Genomic DNA, 14435 nt, shown 5'->3' with positions numbered 1-14435 from the left:
ATGTATTTCATTGTCTGAGTTGTGGAAGAAGCATTTTCCCAAAATGCACTGGATAACTGCTCACCGACTCCATTTTACTGCTATTTTGCCCCCTTTACCTGTATCAAGTTAGTAACTTCCCTCGGTGCACTGCCTAGATGCAAGTGAAATACTGAACCAGTCATTAACAAAATTCCAGTGTGTATATACAGATGAGCAATAGAACAGTTGTCAACATGAACAATGTCCTTTTGAGGAATTTCCTTGTTTGAACTGAAAGTTGCTGAAGAGAGGGCACACTGCGTGTCCCAAGGTCAGTACATAAATACTGGCATGCTGCCTGGCTCCTGGTTGATTTGTCTCTAGCAGGTGGTGGTTAGAATGCCGAGCCTGTAATGGCATTCAGCTGCTTCATTAGGCCCTCCAGACTGGCCATTTGCTCACTCAAGTCATCCTGCTCATATACCTGAATGAAGAAACACGATAGCCATGTTTTACACTGTGCAGACATTTTGAAGTATGGAAAAGACAAAACAGTATCACTAAAGGGTCTCTCAAAAAACTCTCAAAACTACTCTAAATACAGTTTATTATAGCTTGCAACTGACTTATCACCCTCAGAGTGTAACTCAGTTCCAAATTCAAATTATGGTGTAACATAAGATAAAAGTACGATGTGTACCAGTCACCATTTTTGACCTTTTAAAAATACATTTTCAGGTACTCCTTTGATACTGTTTTATATAAAATGTCAAATATATGGAGCGATGAACAATGGCAAGTTGACATGGTGACATTAACAACAGGAGGGAACCCACTGAATGGAAATAATCTCCACAGACCATCCTGAGAGCTAATGTGGAGCCAACCCCACGTAAACCTTTCATTGGTTAGGTTCAATCCTCCAAAATATTTATACTTGAAATGCAGCAGTGTTTTAAAATGTGACTGAACAGAAATAAGCACTCAATTTGTATTGCTGTCTTTCAAACAAGTTGCTACCTACCACATACTCTATTCCTGCTTGCCTGTTATTGATTAATTTGTCTCTATTGTATTTTATGAATAAAACAACAGCAGAGAGATTTCACCCTGCTGACTTCATTGATACCAATTGTAATTTTACTGAAGGGAAAATACTGCCAACATGTGATACAACAATTTTATCTTTTTCTTCCAGTATCAGTTGTTTTGCTTTTAAAATGTAACTAATTCTATTGACCTTACATTAGAATGTTCCTCTGTCCTGTGGCTCTCCTCTGTGACCTCTGGGGCTGTTGGAACAGAAACAGGAAGCAGCGGAGATCTTGCTTTTCCAGCCAGTCCCAGTGAGGCCGTCTTACCATGACTCAGCGCAAGATTAGAACCTGTGATCAAAACCCGCAAAAAGTCCAAAGTTAGATGACATATAACTTTCGTTTGCCAGTTTCAGTCAATATGTTTTTATAAAATAATTACACGTTTATAAAATAGAATTTGTGAGGCATCCCTCTTATAAATAGGAACTTCAAAAATGTGCAAATGATGGGCCAGTGCAGCACATGAACCCATGTTTGGTGCCTGGTGAAGTGGAGGTACCACTACATGAGTGGTTTGTGGAGTAGTTTTCCCTGTTTGTCACTCCAGGGCATGCCTGACAGAAGGTGATAGTTAGGCTCAACACCGTTTGGAACAACCACAAGATCTGGGCCTGAAAACGACATTAGTACCTTAACTTCCCTGCCTGCCCACCATGGAAAATTGTATGGCCCAGAGGCCAGCTGCTGAGAGGAGGTCAGCAGAGGGAGTGGCTTTAGGGGCCAACCCGTGGGACTCTCACAATGGAAAGCGGGTGGAGTACATGGCAGAAGAGATGGAAGCTTTACTTGTGGGGCCCGAAGCAGAACTCTGGGCTCATTGCAGCTCCCCGTGCAGGCCGCTGAGTTCAAATTATGGTCAGGTCATCGGGACTCAACATGCATACTTAAAAAAGGAGTCTTCCAGCTTTGGGCTCAATTGAGCCGGTTAAAATCACACAAACGATCAGCTTCTGAAGGTATCAGGGCAGGTCCGTAACCTGGGTGATCTTAAGCCAGGCAGGTAGGGTTAAAATCGCACCCCCAGGAAACAAATGTGGAAGAAGAATTTGAGTGAAGTTGCCATGGTAAGACTACACAACAGTGTCATCTACCGAGTAGATGGCTCAAGATGCCACAAAGTTGCCCACCATCTGGTTTTACATTTACTGCTGACTTCATGCCAAGTCCTCACAAAATGATAGAGCTTTTTCATTGCTGACGATACATACTCATACTCCAGCAGGGAATACATTCAGGTTACAAATTACAATTGATTGCCTTGACAAACTCATGTTTTCAAAGTGCTAAACAATACCTGATGCCTATCACTGGCTATGTGGTTTTTCAACTTACAATATCTGCAGGCTAATTCTATGCTTGAATGACAAGATGACACTAAATAAAAAAGAGAACCTATCTGAACTGAAGGAAGGCTCAGAAACTGTACACCTTGCATTACTTTGATGGAGGCCATTTCATACATGGCTGCATATAAAGGGGAAAAGGGAAGATGTAGTGGGAGACCTTCCCCTCAGCTCAGGGTAGTTCTAACCAGTTATGCATCTGTTTCCCATCATGCGTTCCCCTACAAGAATACACACAATACAAACATCACTTACAGTTGAAATTCTGCAGGCTGAGCTCAGTTTGAATGTTTTGGAGCCAGTATTCTAACTTTCCTTCATTTTCTGTCATATGTGACCTGCAAAAAGAGCCTGCCACCACTGCCCAAGTCAAAACAGTACCTCATGCACCCTGTGTCCCTGTCACCAAGATTTGCCATCACTGCCACAATTAGAGTCAGGAGGTAGTACTAGGTGAGTCACATTGCACAAAGTGAAAAGGAACGAGTGCTGGTGGAGGGAGTTGCAGGAAACTACTGCCAAGAAGGCCACATGCAGCCATCAATGACCCCTTCATTTTGGCAAATGCAATAGTGTGGTGACATTGTGCAGCTCATCAAGTTCCTGATACTATTCAACTGAAAAGAAGGTTAAAGTGTTGGGCATGCCAATTAGTGCAACAGTCAACTGACTCCTCCATGGTCTTACGTGCAAGGATGTCTGCAATGGCCACAGCCAAAGTAATGTGAGATGGCACAGCTTGGTGTTGACCTCAGAGGAGCAGAGGCATTTTCCCTTGGTCATTACCAGGAAAGTATGCCACAATCCATAGGTATGCTTGGTAGCATAATGCTATATTGCTCCCTCAGCTGGAGTGAGTGTTCTGTAACAACCCGTTTCACATATGCTGTTCTTTTATCATGTTTCTGTCTTGCTGATCGATTGTTAATGTTCCAATGACAGTGGGATTCCCAGGGATTTTACAAACATCTGGATGTTTTATTTCCATAGGGACATCTGACCATGTTCTAACATCACAAAAATAGCAAGAAAAGCAGAAAAGGCATGGAGGAAAAAAAACATAAAAATGCAATTTTTTACTTGAAGATAAGAAAACATGTTATTACAAATGTCTCTGCCCCTTTAAGAACTCCTTAATGCATGGTGCGTTTCGTTGCATCCCCTACAAATGGGCAGGCTGAGGGCACAGTAGGATCCCACTGTTAGGGACGGGAAATCACAACAATGAATAGAAACCATTGAGGCCTTATCAAAAGAAAGATTGAAATAAAAGTCGGACACAAGATGCATATTAGTAATCTGGGCAAGCATTAACCAGAATGGAAAATCGTGAGCAGTGAGATTCCAGCAAGGACCAGGCAACATCATCTGTCCCTGAATTTCCCTGTCTCCATCAAAAGAAATTATGATGGTCCCATTTCTCTATCACCCCTGTGCTCATTGACCTACATTGGCTCCCAGTCAAACAATGTCTTGATTTTAAAATTCACATCCTTTTTAAAATCCCTCCATGGCCTCACCCGTCCCTTTCTCTGTAATCTCCTGCAGCCCAATAACCCTCTAAAGTAACTTTTCTCATCTAATACTGGCCTCTTGAGCATTTCCAATTTTAATCACTCCACCATTGGTGCCCGTGCCTTCAGTTGCCTAGGCCCAAAGCTCTGGAATACCCTCCTTACACCTCTCTGCCTCTCTACCTTGCTTTCCTCCTTTAAGACACTCCTTAAAACCGACCTTTTTGACCAAGCTTTTGGTCACCTGACCTAATATCTCCTTATATGGATCAGTGTCATTTTTTTTTCATAATGCTCTTGTGAAGCGATTTGGGACATTTTATGACATTCAAGAACAAAGAACAAACAAAAAACAAAGAACAGTACAGCACAGGAACAGGCCATTCGGCCCTCCAAGCCTGCGCCGATCTTGATGCCTGTCTAAACTAAAACCTTCTGCACTTCCAGGGACCATATCACTCTATTCCCATCCTATTCATGTATTTGTCAAGATGCCTCTTAAACCTCGCTATCGTACATGCTTCCACCAGCTCCCCTGGCAGCAAGTTCCAGGCACTCACCACCCTCTGTGTAAAAAACTTGCCTCGCACATCCCCTCTAAACTTTGCCCCTCGCACCTTAAAACTATGTCCCCTAGTAACTGACTCCTTCACCCTGGGAAAAAGCTTCTGACTATCCACTCTGTCCATGCCACTCATAACTTTGTAAACCTCTATCATGTCGCCCCTCCACTTCCATCGTTCCCGTGAAAACAATCTGAGTTTATCCAACCTCTCCTCAGAGCTAATACTCTCCAGACCAGGCAACATGCTGGTAAACCTCTTCTGTACCCTCTCCAAAGCCTCCACGTCCTTCTGGTAGTGTGGCGACCAGAATTGAACGCAATATTCCAAGTGTGGCTGAACTAAGGTTCTGTACAGTTGCAGCATGACTTGCCAATTTTTATACTCTATGCCCCGACCGATGAAGGCAAGCATGCCGTATGCCTTCTTGACTACCTTATCCACCTGCGTTGCCACTTTCAGTGATCTGTGGACCTGTATGCCCAGATCTCTCTGCCTGCCAATACTCCTAAAGGTTCTGCCATTTACTGTATACTTCCCACCTGCATTAGATCTTCCAAAATGCATTACCTCACATTTGTCCGGATTAAACTCCATCTGCCATTTCTCCACCCAAGTCTCCAACCGATCTATATCCTGCTGTATCCTCTGACAATCCTCATCACTATCCGCAACTCCACCAATCTTTGTGTCGTCTGCAAACTTACTAATCAGACCAGCTACATTTTGCTCCAAATCATTTATATATACTACAAAGAGCAAAGGTCCCAGCACTGATCCCTGCAAAACACCACTAGTTACAGCCCTCCATTCAGAAAAACACCTTTCCACTGCTACCCTCTGTCTTCTATGACCGAGCCAGTTCTGCATCCATCTTGCCAGCTCACCTCTGATCCCGTGTGACTTCACCTTTTGTACCAGTCTGCCATGAGGGACCTTGTCAAAGGATTTACTGAAGTCCTGTAGACAACATCCATTGCCCTTACTTCATCAATCATCTTTGTCACTTCCTCAAAAAACTTGATCAAGTTAGTGAGACACGACCTCCCCTTCACAAAACCATGCTGCCTCTCGCTAATAAGTCCATTTGTTTCCAAATGGGAGTAAATCCTGTCCCGAAGAATCCTCTCCAATAATTTCCCTACCACTGATGTAAGGTTCACCGGCCTGTAATTTCCTGGATTATCCTTGTTACCCTTCTTCAACAAAGGAAAAACATTGGCTATTCTCCAGTCCTCTGGGACCTCACCTGTAGCCAATGAGGATGCAAAGAATCTGTCAAGGCCCCAGCAATTTCCTCCCTTGCCGCCCTCAGTATTCTGGGGTAGATCCCATCAGGCCCTGGGGACTTATCTACCTTAATGCTTTGCAAGACACCCAACACCTCCTCCTTTTTGATAACAACATGACCCAGACTATCTCCGCTCCCTTCCCTAGACTCATCATCCACCAAGTCCTTCTCTTTGGTGAATGCAAAGTACTCATTTAGTACCTCGCCCATTTCCTCTGGCTCCACACATATATTCCCTCCTTTGTCCTTGAGTGGGCCAACCCTTTCCCTGACAACCCTCTTGCACTTTATATACATATAAAAAGCCTTGGGATTCTCCTTAATCCTGTTTGCCAATGACTTTTCATGACCCTTTAGCCCTCCTGACTCCTTGCTTAAGTTCCTTCCTACTTTCTTTATATTCCTCAAGGGCTTTGTCTGTTTCCAGCCTTTTAGCCCTTACAAATGCTTCCCTTTTCTTTTTGACTAGGCTCACAATATCCCTCGTTATCCAAGGTTCCCGAAACTTGCCAAACTTATCCTTCATCCTCACAGGAACATGCTGGTCCTGGATTCTAATCAACTGACGTTTGAAAGACTCCCACATGTCAGATGTTGATTTATCCTCAAACAGCCGCCCCCAATCTAAATTCTAAAGATGCTATATAAATATAAGTTGTTGTTGTTGATCTCATAAGGCATAAAATATACTCATCATTGTGAATTGTATCCAACCACTAGGACTGAAACAGCTGAGCATGACTGAGATAGTGCATGTGGAGTTTTTCATAAGTCACTATTATGACATCTGAAAAATAAACTTTTGGCTGTGGACCTTCCCTGATGTTTGACAAAGAACTGTACAGGTCGACAATGGAATAAACAAGACAGCTGGCCTGTGCAGACAACATTTCCTACAAGTACAATGACAATAGGGCATAACCAGGAATAGGTGCTATCCTCTGATAGATATGCCACCGGGATTCTTTTTGGAGATTAGCACCATTGAAGCGGGAATTCCGGCAGCTCCTTTGTTCCATCTTAACTCCAACTCACTTCCCTAGGTCGGAGGTTATTCCATATGATAGATTCCCACCGCTAAGAGAGAGCCCGCCAGGGTAAAATCAGGAAATCCCAGCAGGCGCTGCAGTGGGAACACTGCTACAGCACCTGAAGAAATGGTGGTAGACCTTATTACATAGCATCCCAAATATTGGGCTGCACATTTCATTTAGGTATTCCAATCCTCTCGGGCTGTCTGGGAGTCTCAGGGAACGGAGGACTATTCTCCAGGGCAGTGCTACTGGAAGCCTGGGAGCAAAGCACTTTGCATTCGCAGTTTTAGCCTGTGCATTTTCACTTCCTGCAGATCAGGGATGAGCCAGAACTCAGCAATAATTTCTTCAATTTACTGATTGCCTGCTATAAATGTGATTTTCCCCAATCTCAATTTTAAACGAGGCTTAATTCTAGATATCCCTAACTAGAATGCACAGTGTGCCAGAATACACCCGATTCATTTTATAGGAAACTGGGGTGCAGCCATAGAAGGATCTTTTTCTATGTCGGAGAAATGTGCACTTCACTAGTGCAGCAAATATCTATTAACTTATTGATTATACTGACAACGCCACAAAATATGCAACAACCAGTGTTAACTAAAATGCAACATCATTATGGTAATCTGTTATAATTATGGTGGATAAAGCATATTTAATCCTCATCACAGACTTGACACTACACAAGTATTTATGGTGAATTTAAGAAGTTACATTTCTTCATTCAACTGACATAGAATAAGTATTCAGATCAGATCTTGCATATCAAAGAAATCCACTGAATGCGCAGAGAACACTTATAATGTCATAGGAAAATGTTACATTTCAAGAAAGATAATTCCAAAATTACAGTAAAGCATTTAAATTTACTCTTTGAAAAATGAGGTAAAGCCTTTCTGCAAGGCTTCAAGGAGCAAATTAGCAGGCATTTAGGAAAGTTCAGACTCATGCTATGATATCTAAATGATGAAGCGAACTGTCTTTTTTCTGAAATAAAAACAGAAAGTGCTGGAAATACTCAGCAGGTCTGGCAGCATCTGTGACGAGAGAAGCACAGTTAATGTTTCTGGTCGGTGACCTTTCATCAGAAATGGTTCTTGTTATGATGAAAGGTCGCCGACCTGAAACATTAACTCTGCTTCTCTCTCCACAGATGCTGCCAGACCTGCTGAGCATTTCCAGCATTTTCTGTTTTTATTTCAGATTTCCAGCATCCGCAGTATTTTGCTTTTATTTTGTCTTTTTTCTGAACCCCCTTCTCATGCCAGAATGGCTGACTTCAGGAAAGTCACATGATCAGATTTCCACAACTATGTCAAATCAACACTGGCATTCCTAGATGCCTGCTGAAGGTTTTAGCTGAAGCCAGGACCTTCAGGAGTTTTTGGGTTAGAGTCATACAGCACAGAAACAGGCCCTTTGGCCCATCGTGTCTGTGCCGGCCATCAAGCACCTACCGATTCTAATCCCATTTTCCAGCACTCGGCCCGTAGCCTTGTATGCTATGGCATTTTAACTGCTCATCGAAATACTTCTTAAATCTTGTGATGGTTTCTGCCTCTACCACCTCTTCAGGCAGTGCGTTCCAGATTCCAACCATTCTCTGGGTGAAAAAATGTTTCCTCAAATCCACTCTGAACCTCCTGCCCCTTACCTTAAATCTATGCCCCCTGGTTACTGACCCCTCCGCTAAGGGAAAAAGTTTCTTCCAATCTAATCTATCAACGCCGCTCATAGTTTTGTATATCTCAATCATGTCCCCCTCAGCCTTCTCTGCTCTAAGGAGAACAACTCTCGCCTTTTCAGTCTCTCTTTATAGCTGAAACATTCCAGCCCAGGCAACATCCTGGTGAATCTCCTCTGCACCCTCTCCAGTGCAGTCACATCCTTCCTATAGTGTGGTGCCCAGAACTGTACACAGTACTCCAGCTGTGGCCGAACTAGCATTTTATACAGCTCCATCAGTGATCTATGGACAAGTACACAAAGATCCCTCTGACCTTCTGTACTTCCTAGGGTCCTACCATCCATTGTGTATTGCCTTGCCTTCATAGTCCTCCCAAAATGTATCACCTCACACTTCTCAGGATTAAATTCCAATTGCCAATGCTCCGCCCATCTTACCAGCCCATCTATATCGTGCTGCAATCTAAGGCTTTCTCCTCACTATTTGCAACACCACCAATTTTCGTGTCATCTGTAAACTTACTGATCATACCTCCTATATTCACGTCTAAATCATTAATGTACACTACAAACAGTAAGGGTCCCAGCACTGATCCCTGCGGTACGCCACTGGTCACAGGCTTCCACTTGCAGAAACAACCCTCGACCATCACCCTCTGCTTCCTGCCACGAAGAGAATTTTGAATCCAATTTGCCAAATTGTCCTGGATCCCATGGGCTCTTACCTTCTTAACCAATCTCCCATGCAGGACCTTATCAAAAGCCTTATTGAAGTCCATGTAGACTACATCAACTGCTTTATCCTCATCTACACATCTAGCCACCTCCTCGAAAAATTCAATCAAGTTAGTTAGACATGATCTCCCCCTGACAAAGCCATGCTGACTATCCCTGATTAATCCCTACCTCTCCAAGTGGAGATTAATCCTATCCCTCAGAGTTTTTTCCAATAGTTTCCCAACCATTGATGTTAGACTCACCGGCCTGTAATTGCCTGGTTTATCCTTGCTACCCTTCTTGAACAATGGTACCACATTCACTGTCCTCCAGTCCTCTGGAACCTCTCCTGTGGCCAGAGAGGATTTGAAAATTTGTGTCAGAGCCCCTGCTATCTCCTCCCTTGCCTCACATAACAACCTGGGATACATCTCATCTGGGCCTGGGGATTTATCCATTTTTAAGCCCACTAAAACAGCTAATACTTCCTCACTTTCAATACTAATATGTTCAAGTAAGCTCTAAGATCTAAGCTCTGCAGTCCGGCCACATCCAGCCATGAATGGTGGTGGACAATTAAACAACTAACTGGAGGAGGTGGCTCCACAAATATCCCCATCCTCAATGATGGGGGAGCCCAGCACATCAGTGCGAAAGATAAGGCTGAAGCATTTGCAACAATCTTCAGCCAGAGGTGCCGAGTTGATGATCCATCTTGGCCTACTCCTGAAGTCCCCAGCATCACAGATGCCAGACTTCAGCCAATTCGATTCACTCTGTGTGATATCAAGAAACGACTGAAGGCACTGGACACTGCAAAAGCTATGGGCCCTGACAATATTCCGGCAATAGTACTGAAGACCTGTGCTCCAGAACTTGCCGCACCCCTAGCCAAGCTGTTCCAGTCCAGCTACAACATTGGCATCTACCCTGCAATGTGGAAAATTGCCCAGGTATGTCCTGTACACAAAAAGCAGGACAAATCCAACCCGGCCAATTACCGCCCCATCAGCCTACTCTCTATCATCAGTAAAGTGATGGAAGGTGTCATCAACAGTGCCATCAAGCAGCACTTGCTTAGAAATAACCTGCTTAGTGACGCTCAGTTTGGGTTCCGCCAGGGCCACTCAGCTCCTGACCTCATTACAGCCTTGGTTCAAACATGTACAAAAGAGCTGAACTCAAGAGGTGAGGTGAGAGTGACTGCCCTTGACAGCATTTGTCTGAGTATGGCATCAAGGAGCCCTAGCAAAACTGAGGTTAATGGGAATCAGGGGGAAAACACTCCACTGGCTGGAGTCATACCTAGCGCAATCATCTGAGCTCCAGGACATCACTGCAGGAGTTCCTCAGGGTAGTGTCCTAGGCCCAATCATCTTCAGCTGCTTCATCAATGACCTTCCTTCAATCATAAGGTCAGAAGTGGGGATGTTTGCGGATGATTGCACAATGTTCAGCACCATTCGTGACTCCTCAGATACTGAAGCAGTCCGTGTAGAAATGCAGCAAGACCTGGACAATATCCAGGCTTGGGCTGATAAGTGGCAAGTAACATTCGCGCCACACAAGTGCCAGGCAATGACCATCTCCAACAAGAGAGAATCTAATCATCTCCCCTTGACATTCAACAGCATTACCATCGCTGAATCCCCACTATCAACATCCTAGGGGTTACCATTGACCAGAAACTGAACTGGAGTAGCCATATAAATACCGTGGCTACAAGAGCAGGTCAGAGGCTAGGAATCCTGAGGCGAGTAACTCACCTCCTGACTCTCCAAAGCCTGTCCACCATCTACAAGACACAAGTCAGGAGTGTGATGGAATACTCTCCACTTGCCTGGATGGGTGCAGCTCCAATAACACTCAAGAAGCTCGACACCATCCAGGACAAAGCAGCCAGCTTGATTGGCACCCCATCTACAAACATTCACTCCCTCCACCACCAACGCACAGTGGCAGCAGTGTGTACCATCTACAAGATGCACTGCAGCAATGCACCAAGGCTCCTTAGACAGCACCTTCCAAACCCGTGACCTCTACCAACTAGAAGGACAAGGGCAGCAAATACATGGGACCACCACCACCTGCAAGTTCCCGTCCAAGTCACACACCATCCTGTGGGTATACCTACCCCAAATGGACTGCAGCGGTTCAAGAAGGCAGCTCACCACCACCTTCTCAAGGGCAATTAGGGATGGGCAATAAATGCTGGCCTGGCCAGCATCGCCCACATCCCATGAATGAATAAACAAAAGTGGGCGGCACAGTGGCACGGTGGTTAGCACCGCAGCCTCACAGCTCCAGCGACCCGGGTTCAATTCTGGGTACTGCCTGTGAGGAGTTTGCAAGTTCTCCCTGTGTCTGCGTGGGTTTCCTCCGGGTGTTCCGGTTTCCTCCCACATGCCAAAAGACTTGCATGTTGATAGGTAAATTGGCCATTAGCAATTGCCCCTAGTATAAGTAGGTGGTAAGGAAATATAGGGACAGGTGGGGATGTGGTAGGAATATGGAATTAGTGTAGGATTAGTATAAATGGGTGGTTAATGGTTGGCACAGACTCGGTGGGCCGAAGGGCCTGTTTCAGTGCTGTATCTCTAAACATCCCCCTCCCTGATCTCTACACCTACATCGTCCTTCTCCATAGTGAACACAGATGAAAAGTCATCATTTAAAACCTCACCTATCTGCTCCGGCTCCACACACAGATTGCTACTTTGGTCCCTAATGGACCTGCTTATCCTCTTACCCTTAATATACTTATAAAATGCCTTGGGATTTTCCTTTATCTTGCCCGCCAGTGTTTTTTCATGTGTCCCCTCTTCGTTCTCCTAATTAATTTTTTAAGTACCCCCCTACACTTTCTATACTCCTCTAGGGCCTCCACTGTTTTCAGCACTCTGAATCTGCCATAAGCCTCCTTTTTTTTCCTGATGCAATCCTCTATATCCCTTGACATCCAGGGTTCCATGGACTTGTTGGTCCTACCCTCCACCTTAACGGGTACATATTGGCTCTGAACTCTCACTATTTCCTGCTTGAATGACTCCCACTGGTCTGATGTAGACTTTCCTACAAGTAGCTGCTCTCAGTCCACTTTGGCCAGATCCTGTTTTATCATACTGAAATCGGTCTTCCCCCAATTCAGTACCTTTATTTCTAGTCCATCTTTGTCCTTTTCCATAACTACCTTAAATCTTACAGAGTTATGGTCACTATCCCCGAAATGCTCCCCCACTGACATTTGTACCACATTTTCAGCTTCGTTCCCTCGGATTAGGTCCAGTACTGCCCCTTCTCTTGTAGGACTTTCTATATAGGATTTTCTCCGTAGGTGGGTTGCCTGAAGGCAGGGAAGGTTGTTCCATTCGGGTATGTTAGAGTCTTTAATGCTGCTCCCTGGAGCCTATTACCACTTTACTAAGTGGTAGGCCCAGGAAACAACATGAAGTGGGGAGAATGGAAGAGAAGGCCTCTGGGGACCGGAATTCCAACCCCAACACTATTTGCATGCAGTGAGATTGGAAGGAACAGTCTACAGTGGTCCTGGTGGGGGTCAAGGGAAGGATACCCCAGCCAGAGTGGTGAAGTAGGCTGAAGTAGGAGGAGAATCCCACAAAAATCTATACATGCGACAGGATTATAGAAATTTTGCACAATAATTAAATAAACCTGTGCTTATTTACAACTAATTTCTTCAAACCGTGTGGGATTTTTACAAGGCTACACAGATTTCCTGCCACACAGGCAGTGTGGGGGAAACTACTTCCTGTCACTGGAGGCACTTGTGCCTTCTTGTTCTTGTTATTATATGTTGTCACAGGACCAGGCCTGCCTCTGATGATCGTGCCGTTATATAAATACAACAGAACAGGCAACTTAAACAACATGTGAATCCATATGTAGATACTACTTTACTCCTTAATAAATGTAACTGCAGTAGATTAATGTATTTTATATAAAAGTCAACTGTACCTGATATATATAATACATATGATACATATAATCACAAATATTTGAGAAAAATCACAAAGCAAGACTTGCTGCTGATTCAAATTGTGAAATATCTTTCCTAAATTCTGCTGAAAAATATTATGTGTGACTGAGAAGTGATACAGTGTATTGGTGTCCAAAGCCTTTTGATTTAATTTGAGGAAAATTGACAGACCAGCTTTTGAATCAATATGCCAAGACTGACTGCTATTCGCATTTTAAAAGTCAGCAGAAATTGTGCGATATAATTTTATTTTGCTAAAAGCTTTTATTAGAAACTTGATTCATGTCTGCATAATTTAGCACAGGTAGGTGCAAACAGCTTATACGTAAAATAGCTTAAAAACATGCAAGCCTAAAAGCAATGCAAAACCTGGTGCCCCTGCATATGTCTAATAGAATCATATAATCATAGAATGGTTACAGCACAGAAGGAGGCCATTTGGCCCGTCATGTCTGTGCCAAGTCTCTGTGAGAGCAACTCAGCTAGTTCCATTCCCACACCTTTTTCCCATAGTTCTGCAAATCTTTCCTATACGAATAATTATCCAATTCCTTTTTGAAAGCCATGATTGTATTTGCCTCCACCACATTCTCATTGACAGAGTTGTCTCGACATGCTTATCTTGTATTATGATTTGTGAAAGTCATATTGTAACACCACCCAAACCCTGCTACTTACCACCCCACAATGCACCCCATTTCCCATATGGTACAACGATCTACAACTGTTTGCCCAATGAGGGTCCTGGCTCTACATTACTTTGTATTGGGAATATGGTATTTTTGGAGTTCTGGAATGAGAAAATCAAATGACTGAAATGCTGTCTTCATATAAACCTATCTCATGATTTTATGATGTACTTGTTCTCTGTGAAACAAGACAATTTTTTTCAAGGAAAGATGGCAGGCTTGCTTCTCACAGATCTGGGTGACATGGCTCAACTATACCGTTAACACCTCTGCACAAACTATGTACCCAACAGTGTCTACACTTCAAATGCACCTCATTGACTGTAAGGGGCTTTGTCATGTCCTGAGGTCATGAAAGGTTTATATAAATACAAGTTCTTTCTCATTCTTTATATTGTGCGGTATCAGTAAAGAGACCAAGAGGAAATGGTTCTGGAAGTGGCTTTCCTCTCCAGTGGAGCAAAAGCGACAGATTATTGATCTTAACCTACAACTGTAACCTCAGTTTTTTTCCTGCACTATTCCTAGAATAATAAGAAC

At 43.8% G+C, this 14435-nt stretch overlaps 1 protein-coding gene across 1 annotated transcript in view; it reads right to left on the bottom strand.

Annotated features, from left to right (window-relative positions):
* Window positions 1-355: 355 nt before the first annotated feature.
* dcc (DCC netrin 1 receptor) overlaps window positions 356-14435 on the bottom strand; it is a 1023267-nt gene continuing 1009187 nt past the window's right edge. Inside the window, exons 31-32 of the mRNA XM_068054526.1 lie at window positions 1207-1346; window positions 356-445 (exon numbers count right to left, since the gene is read on the bottom strand). Of these exons, the coding sequence (XP_067910627.1) occupies window positions 356-445; window positions 1207-1346 (230 nt within the window). The remainder of the gene's footprint in view (window positions 446-1206; window positions 1347-14435) is intronic.

The sequence above is a fragment of the Heterodontus francisci genome, chromosome 1 (assembly GCF_036365525.1).
Source record: "Heterodontus francisci isolate sHetFra1 chromosome 1, sHetFra1.hap1, whole genome shotgun sequence".
Lineage (NCBI taxonomy): Eukaryota > Metazoa > Chordata > Chondrichthyes > Heterodontiformes > Heterodontidae > Heterodontus > Heterodontus francisci.
Note: the sequence above shows the minus strand (reverse complement) of the source record. Positions and strands in the feature narration are given on the sequence as shown.